The sequence below is a fragment of the Camelus bactrianus genome, chromosome 2 (assembly GCF_048773025.1).
Source record: "Camelus bactrianus isolate YW-2024 breed Bactrian camel chromosome 2, ASM4877302v1, whole genome shotgun sequence".
In the NCBI taxonomy this organism is placed as follows: domain Eukaryota; kingdom Metazoa; phylum Chordata; class Mammalia; order Artiodactyla; family Camelidae; genus Camelus; species Camelus bactrianus.
In genome coordinates, this window is record NC_133540.1 from 65,902,216 (window position 1) to 65,927,027 (window position 24,812).

General features: G+C 38.6%; 1 protein-coding gene across 1 annotated transcript in view; it reads right to left on the minus strand.

Moving 5' to 3' along the window:
- Positions 1 to 713: 713 nt before the first annotated feature.
- LOC123616469 (uncharacterized) overlaps positions 714 to 24,812 on the minus strand; it is a 46,963-nt gene continuing 22,864 nt past the window's right edge. Inside the window, exons 2-6 of the mRNA XM_045515694.2 lie at positions 19,946 to 20,301; positions 6,687 to 6,828; positions 6,483 to 6,528; positions 2,974 to 3,060; positions 714 to 1,732 (exon numbers count right to left, since the gene is read on the minus strand). Coding sequence (XP_045371650.2) covers positions 1,600 to 1,732; positions 2,974 to 3,060; positions 6,483 to 6,528; positions 6,687 to 6,828; positions 19,946 to 20,227 — 690 coding nt within the window. The 5' untranslated portion in view covers positions 20,228 to 20,301 and the 3' untranslated portion in view covers positions 714 to 1,599. The remainder of the gene's footprint in view (positions 1,733 to 2,973; positions 3,061 to 6,482; positions 6,529 to 6,686; positions 6,829 to 19,945; positions 20,302 to 24,812) is intronic.

The following is a 24,812-nucleotide window of genomic DNA, read 5'->3' on the forward strand; positions in this document are numbered from 1 at the left end:
GATTTTTATGATATATCTTCACAGTGGCAGGTTTTGTTTGTCACTGTCAGAAGCCTTTGAAATATTACTGTAGAATGCAATGCAGTAAAGTGGGTATCACTGTGAAGGTAAAAAATGCACATTTACATGATGGTCGAAATTGTCCTAATATTATGCAAATTCATGGCTCAAGATAAAATTTTCAAAGTTATGTCTCAAACAAAATAGGCTGAAATGACAATTACATCGTCCTGGAATATGTAAGGGGAACCTGACAGGAATACTTACCAAGATCCCAGTGAAGAATTTGGTTTGTGGATTTGGGATTTTCTACATTGAAGAGTTTCAAATTGCCTCATAAAATATAAAATCAGGAGAAAAAAACACCTTTGACCATTTTATCTACACCCTTTAAAAGTTTATGTGTTCAAGTTTGGACAAAGAGCTTGAGATTCAGTCATCGTGTATGTGCAGATAGAGTAAACTTGACACTTCAAAGCAAAACAAGTATTTTAAACACAGCTGAATCATTTTGTTGAATTTTAATGTGGCACTTTTGTCATCCTCACATTATTTCTGAATTTATATTCCCAGGAGAGAATTTTGCTACAACCTAAGTGCAATAAATACAGCTCACTATATTTATGGTTAAAAATACCCCTTTAAAGGATAAGAGTATGTAGCTTGTGCTTAAAAAAATAATAATAATATTAGGGCTGAGTTGTTGGGTAAGGGCTGTTCTCACTGTGTACTAGTAACAAACCCATGTACTAGCTCTTGGAGCATCTTTGAATTTATTAGGAAGGAGATATTAATGATTCGGGGGAATAATGTTAGACAAACTAGTTAAGAAGTTCAAAACCCTATTCTACCACTCACTCTATGACCCTGCACATATTACTTAACTTCTCCACACCTCTGTTTCCACATCTGTAAAATGGGAATGATAATACTACCCGCCTTATAAGGCTTTTACAACGAGTGAAGGCTGACATACTTGTAAAGCAGTTAGGAAAATACCTTCCACAGGGCAGGTGCTCAATAACTGTGAGCTCTTAATACTTCAACCTTTTCCCTTTTGTTGATAATATTCACAGCCTTTTAATTTTTGCCCATAAAAGCCTTTCTGTAAGACAAAAAAAAAATGCATACAATAAAATACCATAGAAACTTAATAGAGCAGAAAATTGAAATGTGGAGAGATGCAAACAAGTTTATTTTAAGCAGAATATCACATGATGAAGCTAATGATGAGTTTAGTTCCTTCACAGGGGATCTGTGGGTGCCAACTCTCACATCCAAGAAGCCAGATCTCTGGTGTGACAGGTTTCTTCCTTCTTTCCCTCCCACCACTTCAGAGAATGCTTACTGGCTTGAAACTTAGCAGTAACGAAATCCAAAGAAAATACTCCTCCATCCAGAAGAGGTCAAACTCGGGTCTCAGGAAAACATGTAAACGACACCTTGCATAAAGGACTTTGAACAGCCGATTGAAGGCGCAGCAGCGTATAAAACTAACTAAAAGCCACTTCCACTGACAGTTCCACAAAGCAGTGCAGGACCACAATGGACAAGTGAGAGTCACATTTTCTATTCCAGAAAGAGTATGCAGGATACACATTAGTGTTTATAAAAACTCCCCATTCTTTTAGTTGGCAAGAGCTTGCTTTTTGTCCCGATAACATTCTCCAGAAGTTCCTGGGCTTCTTGGATCCCCTGTCTTGCAGCAACATTAAGGAGCATCTCTACGTCCCTAGGAAAGGCAGTTACTTAGTAGTGTAAAGAAAGAGTACACCAAAAGAACCTGCATGTCCAAGTGTTTAGGCTAAGGGCCAGGTTAACACCTGTTTAGACTCATTCTAAGGTACTAAGGGAAACACATGCCATTTCACCTGGGTTTCATCATGAATGTCTTCATAATAAAATCAAAGCTACCCTAAGAAATTGTATTACAACATCAGAGTCCAGCTGGACACTTTGCCTTATTTAGGAAAGGTTTTCCTAGCCAAGACTCTTAGGTAATGTCTGACACACTCCTCTCTTGCAAGCAAATTTTGTATTTTGGTTTGGGGTTGGTAACTGGAGAGGGGCTCCATTCAACCTACCATCAGTCAGTTGTAAAACTGCCAACCAGCAGCTGTAAAAGAGAACATATTGACTGCACCATTTTGAGTTGGTGGTTTCAAAATGGTCATTTCAAAGTTTCATTACCAAGTAACGCATGCAACCAATAGCCCTGAGTATTATACCAATTTCCAAGACTCACCCCATCTTCCAGCCCTTCACCGAGACTCCCTCTTTCTGAACCTTGCCTCCTCCTCAGCTTGAAGGAGATTAAGGGATGGAGTTGCGGGAGGGGGTTGTACACATTACTTGGCAATGGAGTATATGTCAGTTACATTGCTTAAAAAAACAAGCTGCAGGTTTAGTGGTTTATTTGATGGGCCCTATCAAATGTCTCTGACTCAAAATAGCTGCATAAAAATATCACAAACTATGAACTATTCGAAAACATTAAGAAAAACTTCCCCAGAGAAAATAGAAGTATTTCTCCTGATAACTGTGAGTAATTAGAAGAGGATTAGTCCAACAAACACAAGGGGAATTTGTACCCAAGGAGGGCTGTCCATCTTCATATTCTTACTTGTTCCATGCTGTTTATAAGAAAATGCTCTAAGGCTGTAAAGATGGTACTCCAGGGAGCTGAGAAATTCACAGGAGACCGTAAGGATCATGGAATAACCTGGCCTTTCATCTCGTGCTTGTGGACCTTAAGAATGTATTCAGTGGGCTTTATGCATGTGCATGAATCTTGGATTCATTTGCTTTGTACTTTTATTATAACTCATAGCCATATAAGTAGATAAAAAGGCAAGTGTGGGAAGTGAACTATATATAAAATGCTTTTGTCTGTCAATTGCAGGTAACATATGGGGGCAGGTTTAGAAAGAATGTCATCTCAGCTGGAAGGGAGAAGACAGCTAGTTTCCTTACCCTACTGCCATGGATCCAGTCATGTTTTTCAGTTTTCCTACTGCAAGGTTAAAGGAAGCATGAGGATGGTCTTGCTGGGAGGCTTGTCTGAAAAAGAAAGGAAAAGGAAAGGGGAGTGGTGATGGGGTTGGGGAGGAGTATGCAGTAAAAAACAAGGAAATAATCTTATGAAGATGCACCCCCTTAATAAAACCAAGGGCAGTGCCAATACAGATATGTAACCATTACTGGAAACCATTACTTCCATCATACCATATATCTGGACAAATGTTAATAGGCCTCTTTCATTAAGAACAATGTATCTTACTTGAAACAAATACAATACTTTTTAAAAAACTGATGTTGTTAGAATACTTAAATCACTTATTTGTTCCAAACCTGTTCATCAGCTTTTCCAAATATTAGAATAATTTTTCTCTCCAAAAGATACAGGAAATCAGAGGACCATCTGGGAATGTTAAGAATTCAGTAACATGTAGCTGATTCTTAAGCACTATTTCCAGTTGCTGAACTATAAATGTAATATGCCAGAACTTTACAACAGAACTTTCCCCAAAGATGGAAATGTTCTATGTCTGTGCTGCCCAATACAGTAGCCACTAGCCACATGGGGCTACTGAACACTTGAAATGCAGATAGTGCAACTGATGAACTGAATTTTTCATTGTAATTCATTTAAATTTAAATGACCACATGTGGCTAATGGCCATCATGTCAGACAGTACAAACTATATAATTATTGCCTTGTTACTTTGCAGTTCTTTTCCTATTAATTGTAATTGGGGGAAAAAAAGTTGCCCAAAATACAAAAAAAATGTACAAAGTTTACTATTTTTAACACACAAACATTCTGAAAAGTGAGTAGGAACATAACCATATCCAGTAGAAAAGCAGGCAGACTGCATGAATAGGCTTTTTGCAGGAAAAAGAAAAAATTTAAATTACAATAGATATTTAGAAAAGAAAGCTTCACAACTGATCAAGAAAAAAATGGAATGAGGCACTTTTTGTTGTTATTTGAGTTGGCAAATACAACAAATAATTAAAAATAATATTCATAAGCTGATGAACATTTATACTAGAGTGAAATTGGACAATTTTCAGGATAGTTTGGTAACACATATCAAAAGCTTTAGAAATGATGCTTGTCTGACCTGGTAATTCCATTTTTAGTGATTTTTTGTTTAGTAAAGAAATAATCAGATGTGCAAAAAGATGTATATGAAAGGCTCTTCCCAGCAGCAGTCTGTGATAGTAAGAAACCAGAAAAAGGACTAAGCAAAAACAGTGAAATATTCAAGGAAACTAAGGTATATTATACATACATTAATTGAAAAAAGTCTACAAGAATCCTCACTGAAATGTCAAAAGTATTTTTTACTGTGCTATGATTCAGGTGATTTTTGGTGTTTTCAATATTTTCCTCATTAGGCATAAGTTATTTTATAAGTCATAAACTATAAAATCTATTTTTAAAATACACTGGGGGGGATCTTGCCTTTGTGATGCTTTTCCCACCCCATTTCTGACAGTGGAATCCATCACTGAAAGATGGAACAATTTTCAAACTGCTCTTTAATTGTAAGGTCCCATGTAAGGAAGGCCCGGCTTACAAATTACTGTTTTGGGCAACACTTCCAAAACTTTAATGCAGAATCTTGTTAAAATGAGGATTCTGCTTCAGTAGGGCCAGGGTAGGGCCTCAGGTGCTGCATTTCTAACCAGTGCCCACCTGGGGAAGCCAGTGCCACAGGTGTGTGGCCTCCACTCAGCAGCAAGGGCTTCAGCTAGGTACACATGAGCACAAACCTCATGTAGCCACTCTGGAGCTGTGTCATTCCATCCATGATTCTCAAAGGTACTTCTTCTGCTGGCAGGTGATCTTGATCAGAATATCCATTTCAAACTTCATATTGAAGTGTGTTACTAAAACGGTTTCCTCTGCTGGTTTGCGTTCACTTTATAAACCAGTGTAGACTTCTAGAGTAGTGGTTGGACCTGGCTGCACAGCACCGTCACCTGAGGAGCTTTTTCTGCACAATTCAGCCGACCTGGAGCTGGGCGTTAGCATGTTTCAAGAGCTCCCCAGGGGATTCTGCTGTGTAGCCAAGTGTGTCACCCACTGGTCTAGCGAGAAAAATGGGAACATCTGAGAAGGATGGTCTCGTCAGTACACGGGCAATGCCAAAACCATAGCCGTGCTCACTTTTCTCGCAGATAACCAGACACTTCCCAGAATCATGAGACTCTGTATCAGCATTACCTAACAGAAATATAATGCAAGCTGTGTGTAATTTTAAATTTCCTGATAGCCACACTAGAAGTTTTAAAAGAAGTAACTAAAATTAATTTAAGTAATATATCTTATTTAACTCTATATATCCAACACATAATTATATCCACCATTCAACATGAAATCAATATAAAGAATTCTTAATGAGATATTTTATATTCCTTCCTTCTTAGGAAATCTTGGAAATTCAGTATGTACTTTACATGCACAGCACATCTGCATTCAGACTAGTCACATTTCCAGTGCTCAGTGGCCTATGTGACTAGTGGCTGGCATATTGGACAATATAGCTTTAGAGAGCACTGCTGCAAAATGCCACCTTGGGGGTTTCCACTTTTGATTAAATTGAGACTTCATGAACCCAAAGCCAGCTCTCTATATTAAGTGACTTTGGCTTTCGACCTAACTTGTCCTTGCTTTCTGCCACAGTCTCCATGTAGAATGGAGTTTCTAACATCTCAGAGCTTATTTATTTCCATTCTCTAACATTTGGAGTGTCAGATAGAGTGTTCAAGTGTATGTTTCCAAAGTTATTCCTACTTTCTGAAACTGCAGATATAATATGAACTATTTTTCTGTGAGGACTCAACAAGCCGATGCTACACAATCAGAGCCACGGAAGCTGCCTGGGGAAAATTTTGCACACTGAATACAAATCAGTTGAATAAAATTTAGAGCAAAAGATGGAATAAATGAAAGGTAAGATGTATTTCTACTTTTAAATTTCATGTGAATTTGTCTCTTATGATCACAGGAGCTCAAAACTTTAATAAACAAGGTAATGCTAATACAGAGCACTGTTAAATTATTGATGTTCTGAATCTTGACCTAGACGGTACATATTCTCCAAATTAGTTCCTTTAAAGCTAATCTATTGTTTGCTTACACTGTGTAGACTTCTTTTATTTTTAATTTTTACTTTTTGGAGCAGAAGAAGGTTTATTGCAGGGCTAAGCAAGAAGAATGGGTGGCTCATGCTTGAAAACCCCAAACTCCTAGGCTTCTTTTAAATGCATCAGCCACATCACCTGCATCACTACTCTTACCTCACCATCAAGTGGAAAAAGTAAAGAAGTTACCAAGACTTTAATATTAAGAAACTTTACCTTATTTTTATTATAGGGGAAAAGCACCAAAATCATAAGATTCTGTATTTCAGCACTTTCTCAAGTGATAGCTCTAGAGTTTTGCTTTTGGCAAATGTCGTCTTTCTTACCTAAACCAATGCATTGCCATCTCTTCATCCTTCACCACACCAGCTCCTGGGAAAAACCAAAAAGTATCACAGAAAAAAAGGGACTCAGTTAACTGCTTGATACTAAAATCTTCTATGAACCTATAGATACAGAAACCTAACCAGTAAACCCCTCCCCATCCCTTTCAACTAGTAGAATGAGCACCAGAGGAACAAAGAAGTTACCTTTCAAGTATCTCTGGCCAACAATATGCTGAGCACTGGGGTACCCAAAGTGAGCATAAAGATGTGCCACATGGAAATGGAAGCTCTGGGAAAACAGCCAGATGTAAAGCAGAGAAATGACGCTTCCCATTATGACCAAGAGCTGCAAAAAAAAAGAGAGAGAGAAGAAGACAAATAGTGTGAGGATATACTTCAGATATGGTTCAGATGTAGGAGGAATGAGTATATTCTATGAGAAAGGCATTTCAGGATGAGATGCATGTGATTTAAAGATGAAGGGTGTCCTTTATAGGTCTCTGTTGTATAGGGGAAAAATGTACTGTCACTAGTCTTTTAACTTATTTTCAGTCATTCTGACATGTACTTTTTCTGAGTGGTGCAATATAACTGGATTGGGTAATTAACTAGGATTGCAAGCTGACCAATAAGATCTTGGCTGTTTATAAAAGGGAAAAAATGGAGACAGAAACAAAAGAGGATGTAGAAAATAGAATATGTTTGCCATTTGGGCAGAAATATGGGGGCAGTTCTAAAATGGGAGGGAGGTCCTGCCCTGCTCTGCCACGGTCTGGAGAACCCATAGCCCTGGTCCATTTTCGCAATACTCTCAGCTGATTCTACAGAAGTGAAAGACCGTCAGATGGTACTTCCAGCTTCCTCCCTAAAGAGGTCTGGGTGAGCCAGCGGGCCTTCAGAAGATGAAGGAAGTTGGGAACTCACAGTTTGCTTAGGGCTGCCATAGCAAAATATGACAAACCAGGTGGCTTACACAACAGAATTTGATTTCCTCCGCATCTGTAGCTGGATATTCCAGATCAAGGGGTTAGCAGGGCTGGTTTCTTCTTTCCCTTGGACTTATAGATGACTGTCTTCTCCCTGTCACTTCTCATCATTTGTTCTCTGCACATCTGTCTCCAAATTTCCTCTTCTAATAAGGACACAAATCATGTTGAATTAAGGCCCACCTTAATTATCTTATTTTAGCTTAATTACCTCTGTAAAGATCCTGTCTCCAAATACAGTCACATTCTGAGGTACTTGGGGTTAGGATTCTGACATATGAGTTTAGGAGGGACAAAACTCAACCCACATCGGTAGCCTAGGCTGGCAGTAGGGGGATAGATTCTGAAAGAACCGGTGCATTAGCAGGAGCTTTGACATCAATATTCTCTAGCAGCTCGAACATGCCACTCAGCTCTCCTCAAGAAGCCCTCCTAAGTGAAGTCCTTTCCCATCAGTAGCTTATACACCAGGAATGGATTGATGCCCAAACAAGTTTATATTGTCCAACAACTGAATCAGCATGGCCATTACTGGTTCCAGAAACGTGGCAAACACTTTCTGAGATGTCAGTTCAGCAGGTATCCATGGCTGACAGGGAACTACATCCTGTGGGGCAGACTTGAAATGCAGCAAGACCACAAAGTGCTCCAGCAGCACGGACGGTGCAGGGGCCCCAGGCCATCTCCTGGCCACACTCAGCTGAGTAGGAAGGAGCTTATACATTGAGAAAAAAAAGTACAGTGGGGTTGACAACTTCCCTTTCAGATGTGATTCTGCTTCTAAGAGAAGATAAGAGTGCAGCTTCAAACCTGAAACCCCAGCTCTCCAGTGCTGCCGTGAAAGGTAAAGTTCTATCACTGATTCCAAGACCAAGAGAGGAGCTTGGAAACAGACTTTTTAACTTCACTCTTTCAGCCAAACAAACCCATCAGGGATTGAAGACTTGAAGAACAGAAGGGGTTTTGCAGACTTTAATTTAGAATCACTGTAACTATGAAACAAAGATCATTAAATATTTTTATTGTCACATTGAAGATACAAGAGAGAAGAAAATAGCATAATCCAATATGGACAAAATTATAAGTTATAAATAGAAGTTATAACTTATAATTTTGTCCATATTAATTAATATAAGTTATATTAATTAATATAAGTTATAACTTCATACTTACAAGTTATATATTATTATGTATATTATATATTATTCTAAATAATTTCCATAATATAATTTCAACTTTGACAACATGTCTCTTCTGTCATTAGGGAGTTGTTGGTCATTCACAAGAACGTATGGCAAAGTCTTCGTGTCAACCTTTGTGTGTGTGTGTGTGTGTGTGTGTATGTGTGTGTCTTAAGGGGCATTTTAAATTTTTTATCCTCTTATTAGGGCATCCAAAATCATCTCTATTGATTCTGCTTCATGAACAGATGATCCTGCACATATTTCTATATGTTACAAGGTTTCACAGCAGATGAGTGTCTGTTTTGAAACTCCTCAAATCCTTTTTGAAATTATTTAATTTATTTAGTATTTATTTTGAATGTGTCTGACACTGTTCTCATCATTGTGAATAAAAGAGTGAACAAAAGAAGCAAAATTCACTGGCCTATTGTAGCTTATATTATATTTAGGGTGGAAAATGAAGGAACAGACAATAAATTAAAAGTAAGTAAAATGTGATGTATTGGATGGTAATAAGTGCACAGGGAAAGAACAGAAAGAGACTAGGGAATGATGTAAGGCAGGGCGTACAGGTTTTAAAAGGATGGATGAAAATGGTGAGCCAAGAAAAATAGAAAAGGGATGTGTGGTTGCAGCTCTGTCTAATGGTGTGAACCCCAATGAGCATCACAGGATGTCCAGAAAAATTTGAGAGAAGTATATCAGCAAAAATTACTGCCAGCTTTAACCCAAAGGGACAGAGATGATACAAAATGAAAAGAGGTCACTGGACCCCCAGTTTCCTACTTGCAAGATGCAGGCTAAGAAAACTACTCACTTGCAAACACATGCTACCTGTTATGAAGAAAGGAAGGATGAATCAGAGAGTGGAACCAAGAGCACAGAGGATGGACCCAAAAGCCATGGAGAATCATCCCCAGACCTCAACCAAGGAACTTCCAGTCTTTGCCTGGCTAGACCTCAGAACTGCTTTGGACTGAGAACTCCTTTGTGGCTCCCATGTTTCCCCCTTTTTGAACTGAAATGTTTATGGGAGTTTTCCATGCCCGTCCCACCCATATTGGATGTGTGGAGTCAGATGCCTTGTCTCTATCGTCTCATAGGTCACAGATAGAAACTGTATTCAGGGAGTTGTGCTCAAGGAACAATATATGGAGAGCCTCATTCACACCAGCGATTTTCAGAGCCACCAGAAGCTAGGAGAGAAGCATGGAGTGGATTCTCCCTTAGAGCCCCTGGATATAACCAAACCTACCGTTGACTTAATCTCAGACTTCTGGCCTCCTGAACTGTAAGAGAATACATTTCTGTTGTTTTCAGCCACTCAGTTTGTGGCAAACCTTTATTACGGCTGCCCTGGGAAATAAAGACACCCTCCACAACAAAGGCTAGGCAGGCTTACTGTTTGTTATAAAAGATTTGGATTCCCCCAAATCAGGGTTCCTGTGCTGTAATTTGACCTGCAGCACGTGCAGTGTAACCTGACTTTACTGCCATCACCCCGTGGGAACTGGTGCAAATACTGATACTCTGGATACTGCTATCGCTGTAAAAAACAGCCCTTTATCTCTGACCCAACAGCCTCATGGCTTTTGCCAGCATCCATGAAACTGTGGAAGGTTGACTTGTTATCTTACACACAGGTAAAATCTCAGACTCTATAGATCTTCACAGGGCCCTCAGAACTAACTGATGAATTGATGCAAAGAGTAAGATAAATAGAAAAATCAAGGATAATCTCAAGGTGCATGACCTGAGCAACAGGGTGAATAGCAGTTCTATTTCCTGAGATGGGGCAGAGTGTGGGGGAAAGAGGCATCTCATATCTTCATATTCTGTGCTTTGATTATTCCCTGAACTTACTGAAAGCTCTGTATAGTTAAATCAGCACCCGCAGTGCACTTAACTGTTCTAACACTCAGCTTACATTTCTTTATGTTGTCTCCCAAACATGACGCTTGGACATTTGTTAAAAATCAAAAGCAATATATCTACATCATATCTATTAAAATCTATCTCATAGCTATTCCATTTAGAAAAAAAAAAACAAGGTTTGTCGTCTGCAATTTTATTTGGGTGCACTGCTGGCACATATGGTCACTAATTCCTTGTCTTAAGCATTTACAACCCATGTTGTAATACCACTCTTTCTGATTACTCTGATCACTAAATATCATGATCAATAAATCAGAAATTCACTTAAAGTTGCTGTGGTCAAGTGGCTTTGATTTTTTTACCTTTATCAATGGTGTTAGTTGCCAATGAGTTTGCTGCTTTAAGATCCAGTAAGGACAGATCATGTCACATTAAAAAATTGGGCTATTAAAACTCCAGCTATAGGAGTTCTGTGAATTATCAAATATCTTATCGGGATATTCCCTCTCCTTCTCATCTCCCCTTCCTTTTCCTATCTTTTCTTCCCTGCCCTCCCATCCTTTCCCACCTTGGAGATGTCAGTGAGTCCAGAGTCCAAGCAAGACCAGTGGTAAGGGGGTGGGCGCAGAGGAGGCTACTGAATGGTTGGAAAATTGATTGCAATGAGAAAATTGGTTAAAATGAGGAAACATTGTAAGCATTGAGCATATAAGGAAATATATTGAAGATAACAAAAACCACATTTCTTACTGTCAAAGAGGAATTTACAACATATAAACAGCCTGCTGGAAAGAATTCCAAGGCATAGGATTGAACTTAAAATTTCAACTTGAAATCAAGTTTAAAACACACAGTTATAATTGTATGTGTATGTGTACACACATGTATATGCCTATATATATATATAGTTGTAAAGCTGTATAGTTGTGTATATATATAGTTGTAATGTATATGCCTATATATATATATATATGCATAAATTTCTAGCTCTTTTCACTGAAAAGGCCTGGATGCAGTGACATCTCAGTAGTAATGATCACATTGAACATCCACATTGAGCACTCAGATATTTATTTCTAAATACTATCCTCCCCTGAAGAAACCAAGTTTCCTTTAAGAAATGGCTAATTCCAGGGCTGGAATATGGGATTAATAAAATATGGAGTGTATCGTTATCCCTGAAAATAATGTTTAGCAAATGATGGGCACATGTCAAAAGGATACAGAAGACAGCTTGAAGAAGACAGAAGAAGGAGTCCCACTGGCCACATCTGGGACCATTTCTGCATCACAACATATAATGAGATGATCAGATTTAAAACCACTAACTAAAATTGGAATCCATGAGTCCATCCTGAAGCAAACAAATAGGGAGAAGGGAAATCTCTTCCTTACAGGAGAATACCGACTAATAAATGTAAAAAGAGTGATGCAAATAAGGAGTCACCATTTGGCAGCCCTTAGTGTGATGGCTGACTGAGGTAGAAGTTACAAACAAATACTAAGGCTGATGTGGGAAACCTGATGAAGAACAGACTATTAGTGTAGAATCTTAGAATCCCTGCATACAAATGTGACTTGATTATTAAAGGAAAATTGAGGACCTTACAGTGGAAATCAGTAGACACAAATGTAAGATCAAAAGGTAGAACAGATCAACATTGCATGGCTTCTGATATTAGGCACTAAGACGACCATGGTATCGTGTCTGTGATGTTCCTGCTGAGAATGCAACACCAGACATTTCTGGTCACGGGGAAACATCAGACATACCCAGGTTTAGGTTCATCCTGTAAAATAAAAGTCACATATTCTTTACAAATCAGGGTCTTGAGAGATAGTGCAGTACCAAAACCGTTCCAGATTGAAGGAATCCAAAGAGACATGACCATTAAATGTAATGCAAGTTCCTAGACAAAATACTAGACCAAAAAGGGAAAAGAAACATGGCAGGGGGCAGTTGGCAGAATATACATGAAGTTTGTAGACTTCCTGGCCATGTTCAGTCAATGTTGATTTTCTCATTGGCTGAACTGTCTGTTGTTACAGTAGCAGAGTATTCCAGTTTCGGAGACATATAACTGGAGTATTTAGGGAGTGGTGGGGCATCAATTCAATGGAGGAGAAAGAGAGAGGACAGAGAACAAATACAGTGAAGAGTTATCTGACCACTCACCCAGACAATGAGCTTTTGTACTATTCTGACAACATTTCTGTAGATTTGAAACTAATCCCCCCCAAATTTTTTTAAACATAGAATAAATCAGAATTCTTTAAAGATATGTATATACATATGTATATAGATAGATAGATAGATAAATAGATAGATAGATGGATAAATAGATAGAAAAGAAAGAAAGAGAGAGAGAATTGGTTTATTAATCTCATCTGCAAGCTTTTTCTGTTTCTAGATGTAAAATTCATTTGGATCAAAAGCGTATGCAGGTTAACCTATAGAGAACACCTACGCCATTTCCCACAATCTGCATACCCAAATGGCAAGATTGATAAATCAAAGTCAAACTGTGGCTTTGTCACTGTCATCTGTAGTTTTATGCCATCAATTCAAAGCAATGAGTCTATGTCTTTCCCCCAATAAATCTATGACCATTTCAATTTTTTTCCATTTTAAGAAGTCTCCATTTTCTTCTTGTAGGCACATAAATGCTACTTTCTTGTATTTCCCCTTTATTGATTGACACTTGAATTTTTTCACATGTCCCTCTTTTATCTGGGTTCATATGGAAGTAAAATTATAACTGTGGTAAGTACTAGAGGGAAACTGTAAAATAAGGAGGTTCATTTCTTCATTTTTTTGTATCAAAGAGCAAGGATTAGTTTTGGTAAGATGAGGCTGGAAAAGGAGACAGAGGGCAAATTCTTAATCTACAAAATGTACCGGTTATCTCTAGTTTGTCCTCAGCTTCCATTAAGGGAATCCAGTTTATGACAATCAAGTATTTACTGAGAAATGTAAAATACACAAAAGCGTAAAATACATTGGTAATGTATGAAATGAAAATAGCTTCAATTACAAAAAACACGTAACAACCTGAGATAAGAGTTTCGCCTTTGCCTTTGCAGTGCCACCGTGGCTGCTGGTCCAACTAGTCCAACTCGACAGTCATGCTCGTGAGCCACTAAAAGGCTGAAATCTAACAGCATATTGCTCAGCTTTATGGAAGGAAACGGCACAGGAAATTCAGTGAGTACAGTTCCCGCGTCTCCTCGGAGGCCCAGAGCCACCCCTCACCCGCAGTGTGTCGGGCCGCCACAGAGCAGGTGTGTGTGGTCACCAGGCCACATCGCCCTCCCTTTCCCACCTTTTAAACTGTTCCAGTCACATCAGCCTAAAGTCTGCCGCCCAAAGCACAGAACCCCCTGCCCAGGTGCAGCTGCACAGACCAAGGGTAAATAAGGCAAGACAGACACAACAGTCCACATTTTGTGTTAACTCTGCCGTGGCCGAGGAAATGGTGCTGTGAGAAGACATCCCTCGGCGGGCCTGGATCAGCCCTAACCTGCTGTTAACCCCTTACTCACATCCTACTACCTTTCACATCCTCGACTCTAGTAAGGAACCAATCAGCAGGTAAATGGGAGGGAAAAGATACTCTGGAGTTAAAAGACAAGATCCTGGGGACGTGCAGCTTCTCCAATGAAGTGTGTGCCTCCTTCTCTCCTGGCTGCTGCCCTGTCTCCTACGTGATCCTATGTATTCACCCTTCCTGAGAGTGTTCAGCCCGGGAGTAATGGGAGGTGTTCTGCACAGACTTCCTGAGTGACAGATGTGGTCTTCCTGTTGGAAGAGGAAGCTGATAACAGCGTCTGTAACCCACGTGTGTGTCTGTGTGGCAGAGAAGCCTGGTCCTGGTTAACATCGGGGGAGTGAAAGCTTAGGGGAACATACCAGGAATGTTGAAAACCCCTGTTAGCTAAAAGAGAAATCCAACAGCCAGTTACAGGAGCATTCATTCATGAGTGCCCCTTCAATCATAATTGTACAGAAAGAAGGCTAAAAACATAAGTCCAAACTAGGATGAAATTTGGCATTTTCTTCTCCTATCAATTAAGTAATTCTAGTGACCATCGTATTTTTAAAATCGGTTCAGTAGTAAAAAGGACATGTCTGTATTTCATATTTTTCCAGCCTCATCTTACCAAAACCAGCATGTTTGTATTTTGTCTGTTGGGTACTTTTACAAGGGAGTGACACTTATACTTGAGACCAGTTTAATGTTAGGGACAAGGTAGAGATTTCATACAAGGGATTTATTTATTGTTCTCTCCCTTGGGGATTGAAATCATTTCCCTATCTTAAACTATGTGGGTGCATTTCTGGACTATTTAATAGGTATTTAGTCAGGCAGCTTCAAAGGTGCTTTCATGTAAGGCAATTTCATATTTTAATTTCATATTTGAATGATGAAAAGGGTAATCCCATATCCGTTGCCTGTTTAATTACCAGCCACTAATGCTTGGCCACTAGTTCTTAAAGAGCAGTTCGTTTTCTGCAAAACTTCAGCTCCTTCCTAATTGTCAGATTCATGGTTAAATATCAAGCAATAAATATATAATCATGTATGCTCCCTCCTGAAACCCCATTAAGTTGGCAGGAAACCAATGAGAGAGAGAAGATAGGAAAACAAAAAGATAAAAGAGAATTAGAGTGTCTTTCCAGGAAATCTGATGTCCAAATAATAGGCATTCCATAAAGAAATAAGAGAATATGAAAAGGAGAAAAGTATGAGTAAGTGATCCAAGAAAATTTCCCAAATCTGAAATGACAGGAGTTTCCAGACTGAAAGGTCACACTGTGATGAAAGAAGGTGTCTAGCTCTAAGGGAAAGGAAAAAAATTACATAAATACATAAATCACTGAGAAACTTCAGAACAGTGGCTACAGAAAAGAAGAATCTAAAAATTTCTGAGGGCAGAGGGGGATGTAACGAAAAGAAGAGAAAAGAAAAGAGGAGAGGAGACAAAAAAGGGAAGAAAGTAAATAAGAAAAGAAGGTCACATACCAAGAAGCATGAATCACAGTACACCAGATGTCTCAGCCCCAAAGCTGTTACCTGAAGCACACTAGAACAATCTCTTCAAATTTTAAGAATAAATTATTTGAAACCTAGAATTCTACACCAAGTCTAAATATAAAACAAGTGTGATGGAAGAATTAGGACCCTTTCATTTTCAGATATTCAGAGGTCTGGAAGTCTACCTCTCATGCAACCACGTAGGCAGCTGCTAGAGGATGTGCTCTCCCAGAACAGGAGAGTAAGCCCAGAAGGAGGATGTCTCAGGGGCTGAGAATGAAAGCTCCAGGCCAGGAGGAAGGCGGAGGGAATTTCCAGGATGATGTGATGAGAAATCCCAGGAAGGCCACTGAGAGGCAGGTGGAGAGGTCAAGTTGGAGCAGCAGAATGGAAAGTGTGTCTCCAGGAGGATGGGGAAACTGAGAGGTTATCCAAAGTGTTCGACTATATTCAGAGGAAGGTAATACTTTGTGAAGACGCACAGGATGAATTAGACATGGGCATATGGAGAACTAAGCCAAAAAGGGAAAAAAGATGGAATTATAACTACCTAGACAACAAAGTTGTGGGAGAAAGGAATTATAATCATGATATTGATGGAGTTCAGGACAGGGTACCCCAAAATATGGCACCTGGGCATATTGAATATTTTAAGCTAAAAAAGTCTGAGAAAACAGAAGAAGCAGGACAGTCTCTTTGACGTTCCCCGGCCCTTCTCTGCTGAAGCAGGTGATGAGACCCCCATGTGGGAGGCGCCCTCCCTATGCCTGCAGGAAAGGAGCATCCTTGTCTCTGAGACCCAGAATCCAAGTGAACAGGTCGGCTCAGTTTCCCCCAGTTACTACACTTACCCCCACCCTCTGTCCTCTCATGCTTCCCCACCACTGTCTACTCTTCATCAGACCCAGCATCCAAACACTCAGGTTTAACCATTTCTTCAGGTCTTTATTTCCTTTTGAAGGCTCCCATGTCAGGTAACATGTAATACATTTGCATGCTTTTTCTCCTATTAGTCTATCTTTGTGAGTTTAATTTTCAGACTCAACCAAGGACTTTAAAAGGGTCAAGGAAAAGTTTTTCTTCCCCTACAATAGACTACAGGGGTCAGCTGTGATAAATATTTAAATGGCTGTAATAATGAAAACTGAATATTGATTTAGTCAAAGATGAAGCTGTAGTTATATTAGAAAGAAGAAAGTGTAACTTTGTGTTTGAGGGGCAGGAGGGCGGGGGTTAGGAACAGGAATTGATCAATAGTGTATAAATTGAACAAAATAGCCTTAAATGACTGTTATTTAGAAATACAGTGGTAAACAGCAGAAAAAAATCTAAAAGTTGAAAGTGGCTTCTGAAGAGCAATAATCAGAAGGAAGAGGGAGAGGAGTGCTGTTTTTGAATTATAAGCCTCATAAAAAGTTGATTTTTTATGAAACTGTGTTTCTGTATCGATTTGAAAATAAAAATTGAGTTTAAAAAGAAGAAAAATATCACTTTATCTTCAGAGACTCCAATTTAATTTATCAGTAATGACAAATGAATATTTCTTTGATGGGTTGACCTAGGAAAATAAGTATTGAACAAGTTTAGATGCTTGTGACTTCCTACTGGCACATACTAAGGATATAACGAGTCACAGTTAGCAATACTATTAGAATACTTTCCGAGATACGACAGTCCCATCTTGAATACCATCCCTGTGTAACTGTTCTGCCAAAATTAAACGGTGCTGCTAGCTACAGAGTCCTACTTGCACCCAGCAGCCCACCTGCCGGCTGCTACATGGACCAATTCAGGTTTGAGCAGAGTGTTTCATCATTCATTGTCATCGTGGCATGTTTGTCACAATTGTTCCGATTTAATCTCACATTTATAGCAATGAGGACTAACACCGTGCTGGCATTTAGTTAACTCAGCTATAAATGCCAAGAGCCATGGATATTTTGATGAGAACTTTTTGCTGTACCATTCTGGTCAGTTTTAAATAGTGGCAAATCATAGGTATTTTGGTGACAATATCAATTTTAAAGTGCTGAGAACTCAAAAGATCTACTGCTGAATTATTAACAATTGGTATTTTATACAGACTAGATACAAGACAAGATAGTATTTTATACAGACAATATAAATTTATCAGCACTGTGCACAAGAGGGAAATGTGTAGTTTCTCCCAGTCTTTTTTTTTTCATCAGTGAATTTTCATGTGGCTGGTGATAATTCACCCAAAGCAGATAGGAAAGCTTGGATGTAACAACAAAAAACAAAGAGTAATCTGTTTCTTTTCACAGTCCAGGCCACCCATACCATTCAATCTGTACAAGTAAATCACAGCCATTTTACGTTTTCATTTGGGTTCAGCTGTAATTACTCAGCAATGAATTAATGAAATAGGCCAATTAAGGGAGGACAGCTTCCTAGGAATCATCTACTTATCTTGTCGTTAGAGAAAAGAGCCCTCTCCCGAGGCAGGATCAGGTCCACTCCTGGTATATCCAGCAAGTTCTCAGTGATCTGGACTGATCCATAGAAGTCGTTTTCAGGTCAGAATCAAAGACTAGATTGTAAGTCAATGGAAAACTGAACTTCTTACTTATGTTTCAACTAATGGATAGAAGAGAGAGTTTAAAATCTTCCACATAATATCTCTGGACAATACACAAGATATGATAACAGTGGTTGTGTCTGACGAGGAGGCTTTGGGGAGTGGGTTAGGAGTCACGGGTAGGAGCCAGTGCTAGGGAGTTGTAGGCTGCCTCTTACTACGCAATCCTTGAATTTTGCACCATATGCATATGGTGTAAAAGTTTTTTTTTTAAACTAATTTTTAAAAACATGATATGTGAGGGTATATCTATAGTCTTATAATCTTCATATAAATTACAATAGTTTCTGTTCAAGAATATTCCATACAACTGAGTCCTACATTAACATATTCCATAGCTTTTCTTCTTGTGAGTACATTACAGGTTCTCCCTAACTTCCTTTGGTTTCTGGTGTGTGTGTGTGTGTGTGTGTGTGTGTGTGTGTGTGAGTTCACAGCTGGGAGCTGAAGTTTTATGCTCTCTAAACATCCTTCTGGTTTCTTGCTTTAGGGATTATCAAGTGTGCAATGTCTATCAACTAAGACAAAAGAAATGCAGAGAGGCAGAGTGGTAGATTTAAATGGAGCTGTGAGGAGTAATACAAATCGAGACCTGTATCATTAAAGATCCTGAAGTTGTATTTCTATATGTGTGCGTGTGTGTGTGTACATATACATATATATATATATATCTGTGTATATATAATTGAATCACTATGCTGTACAGAAACTAATACAACATTGTAAAATAGCTAAAATTCATTTTTTTTAAAAAAAGGAAAAAAGTTTAAGTAAAATTTTGCACTTATTTAAAGTTCATTCCACATGGCCCTGATCTCTAAACTTATATAAAAATACAAAATATTCATGAACGATCTTGATTATAATGAAATTAAAAATAAAAGCAACAGACCTCCATATCCAGCAGTATGTTATGAGTAAACTGACCGAAGGTCTTGCTAAAAAGAAATAAAAACAGTGGATAAACACAAAAGTAAAAATAAAAAAAAAAAATAAAGTATTTCTAGCTACAGTAGATGTCTAAAATAAGAATGAATTTGCACTTTTTCATCTATTCATAAATACGTTTTCTTTGCTTTCCCATCACAAAACTTCTGGCATTCCCTCCTCCAACACCTCTGCAGCCCCCATCACTTTTATTTACCTGTGGTTAAATAATCCACTAATACCTCAGGGTAACAGTATGTCAAAATATTAGTGAGCTGAGAACACTAATTGCAAGCAAGTCTAATAGTAGATTTTTATTCTTCTCACAGTTCCAATTTTTTTTAAGCTCTAAATTTTCGGTACCAAACAAATTTTCAAGATAGAGGTTAACTGAATTTTTATACATTAACTGAAATTTATACTAGTCCTCTAATTTTCCAGCTAAGTTTGTATAAATTAGACTGTACATATTTGATTTCTAGCAGCTGACTAAAAAGTGGAAAAATGTAAATCTAGCTCTCCGATATCAAATAATCAACTAAATTTTAATGAGTTTTTGTTTTGCGAGTTCTTTATGTGTTTGCTTGCTTTCAAATAAATTAACAGGTTAATTCAGGAAGTCCAAATTTGTGTGTACATATAAATTTTGAAAATTTTTTGATGCATATAATCTTGAATAAATCTATCTTCAATATATTTTCCAAGAAAACTGAAATATTTCATCTATACACTCTTAAACCTGGAGCATTGTGGAAAAACACAGTGTGGTCTCTGTTTTATGTAACTGTCATTTACGATTGACAGCGTTTCTCCCTCGTTTCCGGTTCGGTCCTGTGTTCTGGAATTGAGCCCTTACCTCCCATGTGTGCCACGAATCCCGAGTGTGCACCTTATTCTTCCGGGGCAGATTTGCTCCCAAGGCATACATATCACTCGTCTGGGGTCTTCTTTTCTGCTTCTGAGACATCAAAGCCTTCACCTCTTTCTTCCCCAGTTGGCGTCTCTGTTCTGCCTGCGCGCTGGCGGGAGTGGTTGGGTAGTGGACGTCTGTTTGCCGTGTTTGGCCCCCTGAGGGCGTACCGTCCAGGGGCCCCTGCTTCTCCGCCCCTACCTTCTGCGGATGCCTCTTCCCGTTCATCCTCCCTCCAGGCCCCAGCTTCACTGGGTAGCTGGTTTTTCTCCTCTGATTTATGCCTGGGGTAAAGCAGCTGTCTTTTAAAGATAAGAACCAGAGAACAGAGATATCAAACAGACATGAAGAATAACCTAGGAAGGACAAAAAGCCCCCTTTCCCTAAAAAGAGCTGTTTCATTAGCTCTTTTCATGCTGAACACCCAGATTTATTTCCCTTGTCCCTCAGTTTGAACAACCCAAGTCAAACTACCTCACAGGAAGGAAAATAAAACAGGAAAAAAAGCTGTTTTTACCAAAGTAATAAATATAAAAGGTGACTAACTAGAATCTTCTACATTTTTAGTAACAGTTAGAATTAAAGTTGTATAATAGTAAGGAGGTGGTTTTGCTCAAAAACGTAAGATAAAAGATAGGATTAAAAGATGAATCAGAAGAAAACGAACTGTGAACACCAAGGAAAAGTGGAAAGCAAAGTTAAAGTAAGCTAGAAATCATGAAGCAAGTGTCATACATAAATTCAATACATAGAAACGAAGTGATTTGTGCCTCCGGACCCACAAAACGGAGGTCACCCCAGGGGCCCGGCCCATGTCACAAATCTAAACCTAAGTGAACCTGCACTTAAGGAAAACCCCTGTCAAGGAAACCCTGCGTATGATGATCACCATCCTGCAACTCAGCTTTAGCAAGCTCAGCTAAGAAAATAGGGCCTGCTGGCCTTGCCAGGAAATCCCCAACCTCCTGTTTCTGAATTCCTTCTTCCAATGCTCTATAAAAACTTGCTCTTGCCCCAAATCCCTCAGGAACTGCTAGTGAGGTACCATACTCCCCAAATCCATGGATTGCTTCCCTTGAATAAAAGACATCAAATTCTTTACTAAGTTGTTTTGGTTTGTCATTTGACTATATATATATATTTGGGCAGGAAAGGATAAATCAGAGTTGAGTGGTTCCACTCACTGAGCAGGAGAAACCCTGTGACTCAAAAGTATAAGTGAAGTGGCAGCTGCCACCCTACTTGTTCCTTCCCTCTGGAGAGCAGTGGCCCCAGAAGATTCAAGTATAGAAGAGATGGTCTGGGGTGAGGATGGTCCCTTTGTTTCCCTGCATATTCCTTAAGGGTAGAGTTACATCACAAATGTTTGTGCAATGAGAACTGACCTCTCTCTTCTACCCATAGGATGTAAATTATAATGTAATAAAGACTAAGGTCAACACATACTCTGTATAGGAGTTAAATGCAATGAGCTTTGGTGTCAAATAGCCAAGGTTAAGACATTGTCTGCCTGCCTGCCACATGCCGTTTCGTGATCTAAGACGTTGCTGCTCCATGTATGATCAGCCAGCCAACAATATTGGCCTTCACCTGTGAGCTGATTAAGATGCAGAATCTCAGGTCCCACCCAAGACCCACTGAATCAGAATGTGTTTATTAATCAGAATCCCAGGTGATGCTTTTGCACATAAAATTTTAGAAATATTAGAAATATTGGTCCAGGGTGAGCTACCTAATCTGCACATGCCCTGGCTTCCTCATTTATAAAATGGGAACACTAGTACTTACTCCTATCATTGTGGAAATTAAATGAGGAATACATGCAGAGGGATAGCAAATGTCCAATAACTATTAATAAAGACAAGTCATAAAATATGGTGCAGGATTCTGAAATTGAATTCTATGCTCTAGTGTGCACACAATTAAATGTAACTAAAGCTGGGTTTTAATTCTAAATGCTAACTGACTTTTATGACCATTTTCCCAAATGAAATAGTCATTTAAAAATGAATAGTTTCAAAAGGGCCATCCATACTAATTGCCTAGCTAAGCAAGTCACTTTAGTTTTCTGCAAATCAGTTTCCTTATCTGAGCAGAAGAGTAGTTCAGCTAAAGTCCTTGCTAATTCCAAAATTTTATTTTATGGTATTTGCTGTGAAAACAGATATCCCCATTCACTGATTAATTTGTCATGTCACAAATTGGGTGGAATGATGGCATGATACTTAGCCTTTCTGTTTATGAGTATTTTAACTTAGAGGGAAGGGAAAAGAATAAAAAAGGAAGCATGACCAGACTAAAGGCAAAACCCAAAGGAGGGACTGAGAGGAATTTTGTGTATTTCTGATTTATTTTCCATAAATATCAGCTCTCTAAGGCTGCAAGCAATTAAGTATGTTAAGTCAGAGATTCTTAAACATTGTGGTGCATAAAAATCAGATGATTCTCTTGTTTAAAAATACTAATTTCTGGGACCCCATCTCTGGAGATGCTGATTCAGAAAGCCGGAAGAAAGAAACCCTGGAATTTATATTTATAACAAACACCCCAGGAAATTACTCCGTGGGAAGATTACAATTTGAAAGACACTGTGTTAGGTGATTTTTCTCATGTCAAACACAGCTTGATTATTGCACATTAGATCATATAATATAAACATATTTCTTACTTACAAATAAATACTCAGAAGCATTCCATGCTGTTGTACGTAGGTAGAATTACTGACATTTGGGAAATATGAATATGAGTTTCAGCTTTGGTATAAGTTCATGTTAGGCAAGATAAGCAGAAGTTAAGCAAATAATTTAATGTCTATGATTCTCTTTGCCCTTAATTACAAAATAGGACTGACATGAAACTCTCCTTGTAAGAATTACATGAAATAAGTACTTTAGAAACTCTAAAGCAATTTTAAACATAATTTAAAAAAATACATTTATTTATTTACATTGTCTTTTGGGGGCAGGTGTAATTAGGCTTATTTTTATTTATTTATTTTTAACGGAGGTACTGGGAATTGAACCCAGGACCTCATGCATGCTAAACACACACTCTACCACTGAGCTGTACTCCCCCCTCAAACATAATGTTGATAATAATTCTTCAGCTCAGGATTCAAGTTTATTAAGTTCTTGAGGGCAGGGACTACATCTTTTAAATTTCTTTTAGTGGACAGCTATTGTTTCTGCCTAGCTAACATTCCTTCCCCCTTATTTTGGTAACAGAATCCTGACTTTCTTTTGGGAAACCTCTGTTCTTGCATTCTCAGTCCATGTTGTCAGTGAGGAGAACAGTGACTCAAGTCTGGGTCCAGCCATGTGCCTGTGACTGACCTAGCAAGCCAGAGCAGGCCTTTTCTCTCTGGCACCGTGATTGGCTCAGGAGTTTATAGGTGACTCAAGCCTGGCCAATGGGAGCCAGCCCAGAACTTTTGCTGAAACCACTGGGGAAGAGAACTCTTCTCGAAGTAGCTAAACCTCTAGCTAAACACAACCTGGAGTGATGTTCACCATCACATAAGAAGGCCTGAAAGGTTGAAAATGAAGCCAATGCATAAGAAAACAGAACCAAGGGTTTGAAACAGAAAGACATGTCCGATGACACTGTTAATCATACCTAGACATTTCCAACACCAGAGCCTCTCTCTCACTCTCTCTCTCATTCCTAGGCAATTATCATGCAGCTGGAGATTTTCAACAAATGTGGACTAATTTGTTTGCTAATGAGATAAAAATCCTTAGTCACAGATGACAAGGCAAGGAGGTTGTTCAAATTCATCATTGCAATATTTTGGTGATTCATTCAAAAATAAGTAACACACACATATCTATAACTGAGAGGCTTTTTAATTTAATCAGCAGAGCAATCCCAAACATCTTGTTTAACTACTCGACAGTGAAATTAGGCACGATCCATAAATTATCATTCTTCTTTGTACACTTTGCCAAGTAATTCCCTTGCTTGTTACCAAAAGCCATTCCGTTTGAAGGATGAGTCACAGCCTGATTGTCTGGTTCAACTTTAAAGTCTCAGAACTCAGAGCTCTCTCTTCTCTTGCTCCTTATTGTTTTTGAGATCTGGAAACCGTCATTTACCCTCAGTTCCTGTATCATCTAGAATAAGGGGTTCACTAAGGTAGATTTGAGGTTTTCCTCTTTGTTCATATAGAGTCAAAAAAATTAAAAGGATGGCTTCAAGTGAACAGCTCTTTATTCTTTTAACATGCTGCCATCGTGTGGTTGCTTTGCTCATTCACATGCAAATATTTGAAAGATGATGTCCATAGTGATCCCTTTTTCAGCACCACGCCAAGGAAGAAGCCCCCAAAGAAAATGAAACCGAACAGAACACATGCTTCCCATGGCCTTAGGGCAGGGGATGGTAGAAAACATGTAAATTTGCCAAAGTTGTAAAATAAATATGCAATTTGCCAAAATGCAAGATGGAATATAGTAGGAACCTAAAAAGACTTAGACTAAGTGCAAGTGTAGTCTAAGTGTACTCTTAGACTACAGTCTATTTTAATAATCTTAAGGCTGTCATTTTAATCATGCTATTTAATAAAATTTGCCAGTAATTGTTTGTACTCTTAATTTTTTGCAACATCTCAGCAATCGTCTCCATTTTAATTCTGAGGTACTTGAGACCAATAAAAAAAATTTGCCATATGTCTCAGTAACCTAAAAGCAAAAGCCAGGCTCTTGCTCATAGTTTTGTATAAAAATACCTTAGACTCGTGGAGCTGTCAGTAGTTTATACTATTGTTTCTGAGTCCTTTGAGGTAGAGAAGGCTGATGGAGTAGAGACGTTTCCA